We start from the raw sequence: 11,824 nt of genomic DNA, 5'->3' as shown, positions 1-11,824 counted from the left end.
TCAGCTGGGGTTGCTAGGTAACAGGCTGGAACTCAGCTGGGGTTGCTAGGTAACAGGCTGGAACTCAGCTGGGGTTGCTAGGTAACGGGCTGGAACTCAGCTGGGGTTGCTAGGTTATGACACAGAGCCAGTGAGGCTCATTTTCTAGACACCAAAAAACATTAACTTATTGCCAAAATAATGGCTGGGTGTTTCTTTTAAGAGCTTGGGTTGTTTTTAGAAGCAATTGAGACCCAAATGGAAATACAAAAACGTGAATTTTGCAGAGGAGGTTCCCTTTTAAATAGGATTTTGACCATGTCTGGTTTACAAGCTAGAGGGAGCCAGTGAAACTGGAGATATTTCTACCCTGCGGTGGCTCCAGCCGGGCTCTTGGGCAGGTCCAGCGCGGGATCCTCAGAGATCTTGATGGCCTCCTTCATCGCAGCCAGCAGACCTTGTCCCCCCTCGCCTCTCAGGGCAGGGCCGAAGCACTCGGGACGTCGGATCAGCAGCTTCACCACCACGTTAGCATTTTCCTCCACGCTCTCACCTACAGCCAGAAGGAGCTCCACATTAATCTTCCACGCACATTAACGATTCATATCACGCACAAAAGGAATGGATGGAGTCAGCTGGAGCACAGTTATTACTGGAAGTGTTGAAAAAGCTGACCAACATTTTTACTTCTTAGTCCTGGCTACTCAGCAGCAGCTTGGCAGCCTTTCCTGGCAGATTTCTTTTAGTCACAGCATATCCTGTTCTCATTTCTATCAACATAATGCATTTTTCTATGAATCTGTGTACACAGTTCATATTTACCTACATAATCTATTCTAAATGATCCCTTTTTAAACACAACCACTACTTTTCTAAGCTATACAATTCAATTTCAAGGTAATCACTCCTGATTGTCGGAGCTACACTATTTAATTCACTGAAAGATTATCTCTGAGGGAATATTTGATATGAAAGTTGACTGACGTACCATTGCAGAAGACGACAAATCTCAGGAATGAGAGGTAACGCTCTCCCTCTATGGGGTTCCAGCCCAGGTCCGGGTAACCCTTGGCAACCAGTATGGCACAGCTCTGCAGGCCGCATCCTGCCAGGTACATCACCACCTGAACAAACACACGTCTGGGTAAGACTCCTGGACGTTTCTGACATTATTTACAACAACTAAATGTGTGAAAATATGGACTTGTGTTTCTAATCCCAAAATTATGTCCAAAATGGAAACATTTGTCCTGAACCAATAAGTTTTTTGTATTTTTATGCAAAACGTGACTAGAGCAAACTGAATTATGCTTCAAAAATCACATTGTTTGATAAAAACAGTCAGCAGGAGGAAAAAAAAATAAGACTACCAGCTTTGTTTGGTTCACCAATAAATGGATCATGGATGTTTTCGGAGAGTTTCAGAGTATTAAGACAAACATGCACGCAGAAACCAAATACTTTTTATTAATTTATTATATGAAATTCAAACTGTGCAGCCTCAAAAAGTTTGTTTTTTAAATATATAAGTACAAATTAATATAGCATATCACTACAACTCTTATTTTACTTTTTATAGATTTATGTTTGAGTAAAATAAATATTTTTCTTTTGTTCTATGAACTACTAGCAACATGTCTCTGAAATTACAAGCAAAAATGTTGTATTTATTTGCAGAAAATGAGAAATGCAGTGCTTTCAGAGCCCCAATAATGCAAAGATCATATTCATTTAGAAACAACAACACTGATGTTGGAGGAAAAACTAGGAGGTTTTCAATGGAGTTCACTGCAGTGGGCTCTTCATTTTTATCAGTAAGTTAAAGAAATAAATGATTTCTCTAATTAGTATCACTTTAATAAAACTCTGTTAGTTAAAATTTGTTATAATTTATTGAAATGCACCTGTAAGTGTGTCATTTTCACTCAATATTTCAAATCTTACAACAGATTGATAGTTTGAGGCTAACCTGGCATGTTTAGTTGTTTAAACTTTGTTATTTAGACTGAGATTTTCCAGGTTTGTCAAACCTTTTCCAGGTCAGGTTCCTCCAGAGCTAAAGCCAGACCGTTGTTGTCCATCACTGAAGATGCTGCGACATCCAGAGGAGTAGAGCCTCGCATCGCTTCAGACGCTGAACACAAACGAAAAAAAAGTTCATTTTAAATGAAACAATAAAAGGTGGCAACGTATCACATCAGATTCAATGTTTCTGTTTCTACTGCAAAGCCTTGAAAAAGTGCTCAAACTTTTCTTTTCGTGTAAAATGATCCACGGACTTCAAATTATTTACAACAATCTGAAAGGTTTGGTTTTATCACCCTGAATCCACCTGTGTGTCATTTAATCTCAAAATAAATGCAGCTGTCAGATCATGACAGGATAAATTACCCACAGGAGCTAGGAGGAGAAAGTAAAATATTTATACTTTAAGAGAACAGTCACAACCACTTAGCTTCGCAGCGGTCACAGCTTTGAACCAGGCAAGAAAAAAACTCATCCTATTTTTAGCTACATGTCACCGAGGCGTGGGTTTTTTTTATTTATTTTTTACTTTATTTAAAAATTAAATACTTCTCCAAGGTTTTTGTTTTAATTATTTTACATGAGATTTACAGTTAAGTTTATAATAATTTTATACTCTTTCCACTGGAATATCATAGAATCATCTATTTGTCTGTTACCACAAATCATAAATTTGGTTTCATTACAATTTGTCTGTAAACCTCTCAAGTTTAGACATTTTATAGACAAACTAAAAATTCTATACAATTTTTTACAAAAAACATTATGATCAGCAAAAGAAAAAAGTTAATATTTTATATGTCATAAATGTTCTTAAAATATAATATAAAAAAAACTTTGGTCCAAGCACTGAACCCTGGGGGACTCCACATTTAATCTTCTCTTAAACATCTGATCTTTTATTTTGTAATTGTACGAACTATTTCCTATTTGTCAAATAATTACTTAACCAGTAGTAAAATGTCCCTTTTCTCCCACATTCATGTAATTTAAGAGTAATAAAGTGTGGTTAGCTGTATCAACTGCTTTCCTTAAATACATTTTTCCATTTGTACCAAGAAATTTCCACAAAATATTTTGTTTCTTTTCTATTGCTGCTCTAATTTAATAATTTAATTCTAATAATGTTAACAGTGGACAGTAAATTGGGAATTTATCACCTTTTCTTATAATCTAAACATTTAAAGGTCTTGGACTTTGGCATACACTTAGTGTAACAGTTTTGCCAAACTAAAAATCTGAATTTTAATTTTAACAAAATTAAAAATGTTAACATTCAAATTAAGAGCATTCAAGTCAGCTTATGAAAACATGTTTTCACAAGAGCAAACCAATCAATAATAAAATTATCTTTCCAGATCATAAACTTCTAATGATTTGTCACGAAAACAAATTTTGCTGGACAATAAATTGTTATCGCAATAAACAATATTGTTTTTTTTAAAGACCATTTTCAGCTAATACAAAGAACACATAATCAAAGATCAATTGCATTTAAATTCTAATGAATATTTAACACTGGAAGTGGAGAACATTTTAAATATTCATAATTTATAAAACAAAGAAAAAAATAAAATAAAATCAATTATGAAGTCTCTGTGAACCAAATTGGCTGGTTGGGCAGCGAAGACTTTTGTCATCCAGTTTTTGTCTCTCCTATTGTTTCATGATCTTATTTTGAAAGTCACATTATACAGACGATGCCCTCCAAGTATTTTCTCCAGATCAAATTATGCTTTTAAAGAGACTTGGCAAACGTCTGAAGCAGGGAGTGCCCAGCTTCAGTCCTTGAGGGTCGATGTCTGCTAAGTTTTAGGCGCATCGCTCCAACGCAGCTGATTCAAATGACTAATTAACCTCTTCTTCAACATGTCTTCAGGTTCTCCACTGGTGAACCAATCATTTGATTCAGGAGGAAATCTAAAACCTGTATGACTTTGGAAGCCTCTGATCTAATGTGTTTTGTTGGACAACAACTGTTGTGTGTCGTCGTCAGTTCCACCCTGCGTGTCTCACCGTTTCGCCATCCTGCTCAGTCCACCAACTGCCTTTCTCTTAACCTGATATCTTGGCTGCATTTGGAAACACGGCCTGTTTATGACTGAGTTTTAATATTGATTGGCTGAAAACTCTTTAAAACAACTTGGCATTTTAATACAAAACACGCAGCATGAGTAAATACCTCGGTTCTCGTATGATTTTATTTAGAAATTCCTTATTTTTCCAGATTTCTGCAGTTTTACTAACAACAACAACAACAACAACAACCTTAAAATAGTAGTCAGAGCTAATTATCTGTCAGTTCCAGAAATTACAAAACAGAAAGTTAATTTTCAGAATGGGGCCCCAAGCCTTTTGGGGCCCTAAGCAGAGTTTACTTTGGGGTGCCTCATACCAACATGTCAAAACCAGATACTTCATCATTCCTAAGCTACATTCTGCACATACAGTACCTACTATTATTAGCTCATTGTGCAAAAACACAAAATCTTACCAAGTGTTTTTAGTCTAGTTTCTAGAGAACTATGTTACTGCACTTGAAATAAGACAAAATTAGCTCAGAAGCAACATTTTAGCAAGATAAAGGAGCTTGTTTTAAGTCAATAATTTCTTGTTATTGATTAAATGTCTTTTATAATTGAGACATTTCCTCACTTATAGTATGAGGAAATATCTTTGTATTATTTCCTCATATTAGTGGAACCAATACTTAGGAATATTAATCAGTATTAAGGAATTATTGATTTAAAACAAGCTCCTACATCTTGCTGAAGAGCTAATTTTAAGTTAGTTCACTTGAAATAAGACAAAACTAAGAAATTTACACTAGAAACTAGACCAAAAATACTTGGTAAAACTTGTATTTTTTGCAGAGTACATCATACCATATTATGGTTCTTAATTTAAATATTACAGAAGTAGCAAACAAGCAAAGATGCTCTAATTAATTTGCATTTCGAAATGGAGAGTGGTATTTACTAGTGGTGCTTCGATCAGTTTTTTTGATGCTGATTCTGATACCGATCATCCAGGAGGCCGATCTCTGCCAATTCATTGATAGTTTAACAGTTTGTGAACAGGTTTTATCAATACATTCTGGCACAACTGGCCCTTTAAGAGCATTGATGATCTGGATTTGGTCCGACATGAAAAAGAGTTCAACACCGCTGCCTTACCCAGTCCAACGCTGCTGTTCTCCAGCAGGTAGCTCAGGTGGTCAAACATGGCCTTCTGGTTCTGCCGGCTGATGCGGCAGAAATAGCACAGAAATCGACAGCAGCTGGCCACCATTTTGGGAAAGGCAATCTCCTGTAGAAAACAGAGGCACACAGTTTTAGCTTCACTTTAATACAACTGGGAGATCCAGAGAGTAACTTTTTTTTGCATATCAATCAGTCGACTGATCCCAGAATTGAGTTAAAATTATGGTAAAATATTGACAAATGGTGAAAAATACAACTAATGTTTTAAAGAAAATCTCATTAAGCAGCTGCTTAACTTTCAATCACACCAAGTCCAACTTGAGTCATGAGCAGATCTGGACGACTAAAGCAACTTCTCTGAATGTCCATCTATCATAAAGCCTTTTTAGCTATTAAAATGTTATTTTATTATCAACCATAAAGAACCTGATTGTATAAATAAAAGCTAATTAATGATGCAACCTAGATGGTCATAAAATACATATTACAGCCCCCGGGAGCTTTATATGGCCACAGTGAGAGGCGTATCGAGTGGCGGACTGGAATCCGTCTCTGACTGATCCGATCGTCAGCGTCAGTCATCGGGTCTTAGAGCTTCCCGGAGGTCCGTCTGTCTGTCAGGCTGAGGCTCAATCCCTGTTTGGTTCTGGCATTCAATCCCAGCTGGCTCCTCCAGCTTCTGTCAGCATGCATTCAGAAGCCGCTCTCAAGCCGGGTCAAGTCTCTGCGCCGTCTCCGTTACTCCTGTGGTTCTTCAGGGTGTTAGGCTGTTGCTTTAGGCTCCTCTTGAGTCTTAGGATAAAATTTGTTTTAAGTACAACCCAATATGAATTTAAATTTAGCCTTTGCTTATATTTCACGACAATTCCTGATTTTATAGGAGATGCTATGACCAAGTAATTAAAATATATTAAATGGCACCGTCTACAATTACCAAAGTAAAAGTTCCCAGAAAACATCCCACATTAAGAAATATATTTTTAAAAATGCATAAGTGCCACACAAATGAAATATGTTTGCTGCAGTAAGCAATAAATCAACTACCATAAAACATAGTGAGAAAATATTTTCTCACTGTTTTATGGCATTTAGCAAATAGAAATAATTTAGGTAATTCTAGCTAAGATAAAACAAGAAAAGCTTGGTTGATTCCACTTCAGACAGTGAGAAAAAATGTGTATATGTCTTTTCATTCGGTGAATATAGTGTGTGATATATTTATTGAAAGGTGTTTATTACAGATACACAAGCATACAAGAGTTACCAATGAGAAAAAGAAAATAATAATAAAAAAATCTATTTCTCACTGTCATTGAAGAGTGCAAAACAATATATTCTGCTATACAATGCCAGATCGACCAGCATAACTAGAAACCATCTTTTCCTGAACCTGTGTTGAGGGTAGATTAAAGAAAATAAGATGATTTATTTTCTGAGCTGCTCATTACACATCTGATTTTGTTCAGTTTTAATTTGGATAATTCATCCCTAATCCAGAGTCATCTGGTGTATGTAAATATCTGGTTTAAACTGTGTGTGTGTGTATGCGTGTACCAGGTTTTCATATCCTTATGGGAACCCATTACAATGTGGGTTTATGGGGACCACTGCTCCTTGTGGGGACATTTTCTTAGTCCCCATGAGGGAAATTGTTTTTGGGTTAGTGGTTAGGTATGTGATGGTTAGGTTTAGGGTAAAAGTTAAAGTAAGGGTTAGGCTGTAGAAATTTAATGGAAGTCAATATGAAGTCCCCACAAGTGATGAAAACACGACTGTGTGTGCGCGCGCGTGTGCGTGTGTGTGTGCGTGCGTGTGCGTGCTTTACCTGGGACTTGTCTCCACCCAGGACGTTGACCATGACCTCCATGACCGTCTCATGCATTCCCAAAACTCTCATCAGATTGGGATGCTGGTAGAAAACCTTGTTGTTCATGATGTCCCTGTAACCACAAAAACAAAATGTGCTTTAGGTCACCGTTCATCTCCAGATCCATGTTCCCTTCGGTTCTCTTACCCGAGCCCATCGATCATGAGCTTCTCCTCCTCCTTGCCCATGCGCACTGAAAGCAGCGACCTGATTTGACCCAGAGAGACCAGCAGGTTGATGCCGTCCTGCACCGAGGCGGCGCTGATGGTGTATGACTTCTTCATGGCCCGCAGCAGTTCGCCGATGCCGTCATACTGCCTCCTCAGCAGGCTGAACATGACTCGGACCAGCTCCGGGTTCTGGATGTGGGACTCCTGGGCCCAGCTGGTGATCGTCTGAGAAATCAGCTCCTTCAGGTTGGCTGGAGGAGGAAGGAAAACACATCAATCTCCATCAACTCAGCCACACTGAGAGGCTTTTAAACATGAACGATCGGTTTAAAGTCGTGACTCTGCATCTCAATTTTTGACTGCGCCACTAAAAAAAACCTTAATTTTGTTTTGGAGCCTTTCAGTAACAGACTTCCTGGTGTGATTTGGATCTTTCTTCAGCTACTTGTGCATCACACTGCCACCGCCATGTTTGACTGCAGGTACGATGTCCTTTAGTATTAGTGTTGCTCAATAAGAATGAGCCAAACTACGATGGCACATTGGGGCCACATTATGAACAGAAAAAAGAAGGAAATTTCTGAGTTTTGAAAGTTGAAAATTTGCTAGAAAAAAACTTAAATTCTTGGATTAATCTCGGAATATGTCGAGAAATAAAATCAAGAACATTTCAGTCAAAAATTTGCAGGAAAAATTGTTGGATTAATATTGGAAATTTTCTAGAAAAATATAAGGAAATTTCTGAGCTTGAAAAGTTTAATATTTGCTAGAAAAAATATTTAATTCTTAGATTAATCCCAGAAATTTTCTAGAAAAAACATGAAAACTTTTCAGATTTAAAAGTCAAAAAATTGCTAGAAAAAACTTAAATTCACTGATTAAACTCAGTCTGCGCCACTCGTCTAGAAAAAATACTGAAAATTTCGGAGTTTGAAAAGCCAAAACCTTGCTAAAAGGAAAATTTAAATTTTTAGATTCAACTCAGAAATTTTCTAGAAAAGTTTGAAAATTTCAGAATTTCTGTAATTCGTACAGAACAGACAGTTTTTTCAGAGCACTGCAAGAAACTTGATATTTTTCATCTGAAACAAAAGAACTCAAATAATATCCAAATATATTTCATTTGACATTTGAAATTAAACTTTAAATATAATCCCAGAAGTGTTCAAATAAAACAAAGGACACACGTGTTAAACTCGAGGCCCGTGGGACAAATCTGGCCCGTCACAGATTTTTATGTGGCCCTCTGGATTCCAGACTAAACATCAAGTGTGATTAAATATGATGTTATCAATCAAATCAATGCAGTTTTTATCTGTTTACTGCCAAATTATATCAATCAGTCCCTCCAGTTTCTTCAGACTTATCATGGAAATTCATGCAAAAAGCAATAAATTCCCGCCCTTTTCTACCCTAATAAATGGGAGTTTATGGCAGATTTTTCTCAAAAATTGTCAAAAACTTTCTTCTTTCTTACTAACAGCTGCCTCAGCTTTAATTGACGTCAGATTATAGTCCACGATCTTTACAGCGATTGATAAAAAGTCACATTTACCATCATAAATAAGCACAAATATTTCCAGATTAACACTTTGATTTTTATTGCAAAAATATCACAAAAAGAATCACGAAATCCTGGAGGGACTGAGATATTCAATAATATTATTTAATGTTAAGGATTTAAAAGTTTGTGAACGGGTTTTATCAATACATTCTGGCACAACCGGCCTTTTAAGAGCGTTCATGACCTTGATTTGGCCCAAAATGAAAAGGAGTTTGACATCCCTGCCTTAGGATATAATTTGGCTACTTTATTCACTTTAAAACACACCGCAGAAAGGATAGCACTGCAGCTAATCTCATAAACCTGAAGTAGCCCCTCTCCTCTCTTAGATAAACGTTGTGAAACTCTCTGTGATAACATCGGCACACCAAAGGCATTGCTGAACTTTGAGAGTTTCAAAGCACAACATCTGTAGCAAACAAAGGGTCGTATTCCAGCAGAATCCTAATGAGGGACGAGGCAGGGAGCCGAACGCCCTGAAGGTGAAACTCCGACAGCTTCACAGCTGCTCTGTGTCATCTACCCCTTTTACACTTTTAACAAGGGAGTTTAAACACAAAATAACCCACGCTTGCTGGTTTTTCTCCATTGCAAAAGCCCTGAAAGCTTTAAAGTCACACTAGCATTGTGCTGTATTACAACTTCATCTCTGGAACAAAGTTCAACAAACCAATTAACCTGATAACCAAAATCACTAGCAAAGCGTTTTTCAAACTCAACTCAAATCTCACTGTTTGCAGATAAAATTCCTAAAAGTAGGGCCTCAACACTAAATTGTGTTTCAGAATCATCCCGGTTATCATTTGTCACCTCTATGTAGCTTCTCAATTATGCAGGCTAGCTGGGCGAGAAAGGAGCACAGCATTAAAATTCATAGCCTCAAGTCTTACAGACTCGGCAGATTAGTCTTTCTATTATATGAACCTGGACAAAGCCACACATTCAGCAAAAGGAAGCAAGTAAAGTGTAAAAACCACTGACCCCAGCCTGAACTGAAGTCCAGCACTTACCAACAAGTATCTGAATAAAAACAGGGATAAAGAAATCTCAGATCACCAGATTTCTCATATTATTATTTTGGAATTAAAGAGGATTTGATTTGATCTTGATCTGAAGCCGTTTGATGTGAAGCTGGATAAATATTTAGACATTTACTTTAATGACGCAGGCAGATCCTGGAGGATGATTTGGTTCTTTTCCTAACATGAAACTGATCAGGTTTTCACAAATCCTTTTTCCAGTGTAACGGAGGACGAGGGGGAGGGGAAAGAATCACCCTCGTAATCTGTAGAGCTCCCAGAAATGTCAGCTGTTGGATCACCAGAACATTTTCCTCATCAGTGTGTTGTTGGCTTACTCGGGGCGGCCTGTTCTGTCTCTGCGGGCTGCTCCTCTGTCTTCTGAGGCGGGCCCTTGATCTTGTAGAGCAGAGCCAGGAGCCGACCTTTAATCGATGTGTCCTGCTCTTCCTCCTGCTCCTCCACAGGGATTCCTGCCAGGGCAAACGCCTTTCTTTAAGTTTTAATGCGATGGTTCAACATTTACAACAAAGTTGCTGCTAAATCAGGCGTAAATAATCTCCATCAAGTCTTTAAAATAAAGACATTTATTTAGCCCAGAGGTTTGCAACCTGTGGCTCTTTGGAACTTCGACAGTTCTTCCTAACTGATTTGTTTAAAATGTTTTTATTTGTTTCTCATTATTTTATGTTATCTAACAAGAATGAGTCACGTTTATTAATTACATTGATTTAATTATAATTTGTTGATCTTACAGTCTGATTTTTAATAACATATTGATGGTTAAAGTGAAACTTGCACATTGCAGCAAAACAGTATTTAGATTTTTTAATGTAGACGACAAAACAAATGCAGCCTGGCAGGTTTTTCTTCAATATTTGTAGTAAATTTCCTCAAACAATGACGCCAAAAGTACCAACAATCTAATTTTTTTCTTGTCATTAGGTTGCAAATCATTTTCTATACCACAGATTAAAAATTACCTTTATGCTAAATCCTAAAAGTAGAAATAAAATGGTGGTTATTTAAAAAAAAAAAAATACATAGCATCGATGTCTATAAGTTGTCTTTTGTTGTAAAAATCCCGTTACAGTTGCAGCTCTGTGTGGACTGAGAGCAGAAACCCCTGGTTTAGTCGTGATTGTCTAACTATAATGAGCAGCTGAACTCTACCACAGTGCAGCCGTAATTCTTCATGGAAAGACGTGAGTTCATCCTGGATCTCCTCGGGACAAGGGCAGTCCTCCCCTGCGCTGAAGTTCAGCAGAATATTGATCTGAAAGAAACAAGATGAGCTACAGAAGGTTAGAGGAACAAAAAGTCGAGGGAAACTTGAGAGAAGAAGAATTAATGAGGATGAAATGAGCAAATAAGATGCTTGTGTAAAGACTTAATCAATGAAAATGAAATTTAAACCAGGAATAAGAGTGGAGATCAAATTATCTGAGAAACAGTCACGTGAATAATTACTTGCATAATCCCTCAGGAATTAGAGATTATGCAATTCCTAATTGCATAATGGATTATGGATTTTTTCTAGTTTTAAAATCCAACTAGAACTGGAGAATAACACGAGGAATAAAGAAAAAAAATCTTAGATTAAAAAAATGTATCCGAGCACCTTAACTAACATGAATAAATAATGATGCTGTATGATTACAAATCACAAACCAGTGTTAAATAAACCCAACCTTTCTATTTAAGAGCACATAAAAAAGCTCCATACAGACTTTTATTTACTAAAACATTAATACGTTCTTCCTTAAAAATTTTATATTATATTTTCATCAACGTCAGACTTATATGATGTGCTTAAAATCGTCCACAACACATTACGACGACCTTCAAACTTTAAATTGAAAACATAAAACACTTTCGTCGCCATCATTTCATATTTTCCTGCTCTTAAATGCCAGATGTTGGGCTCGACTGCACAGCCGATTCAATTTAGCTTCACATGCGGTCCAAGCTGCCCTTTGGGTATTCCAACCCGAAAT

General features: G+C 37.0%; 1 protein-coding gene across 6 annotated transcripts in view; it reads right to left on the bottom strand.

Moving 5' to 3' along the window:
• The window catches only part of ryr3 (ryanodine receptor 3), a 126,631-nt gene that overhangs the window by 46,805 nt on the left and 68,002 nt on the right, over positions 1-11,824 (bottom strand). For all 6 annotated transcript variants that reach the window (XM_016667980.1, XM_016667993.1, XM_016667983.1 and 3 more), the window contains 8 exons: positions 11,001-11,103; positions 10,166-10,300; positions 7,222-7,495; positions 7,033-7,147; positions 5,181-5,313; positions 2,010-2,113; positions 968-1,103; positions 349-532 (listed from right to left, as the gene is read on the bottom strand). In XM_016667980.1, coding sequence (XP_016523466.1) covers positions 349-532; positions 968-1,103; positions 2,010-2,113; positions 5,181-5,313; positions 7,033-7,147; positions 7,222-7,495; positions 10,166-10,300; positions 11,001-11,103 — 1,184 coding nt within the window. The remainder of the gene's footprint in view (positions 1-348; positions 533-967; positions 1,104-2,009; positions 2,114-5,180; positions 5,314-7,032; positions 7,148-7,221; positions 7,496-10,165; positions 10,301-11,000; positions 11,104-11,824) is intronic.

This window comes from Poecilia formosa, unplaced genomic scaffold (genome assembly GCF_000485575.1).
Source record: "Poecilia formosa unplaced genomic scaffold, Poecilia_formosa-5.1.2 Scaffold1, whole genome shotgun sequence".
NCBI lineage: Eukaryota > Metazoa > Chordata > Actinopteri > Cyprinodontiformes > Poeciliidae > Poecilia > Poecilia formosa.
Note: the sequence above shows the minus strand (reverse complement) of the source record. Positions and strands in the feature narration are given on the sequence as shown.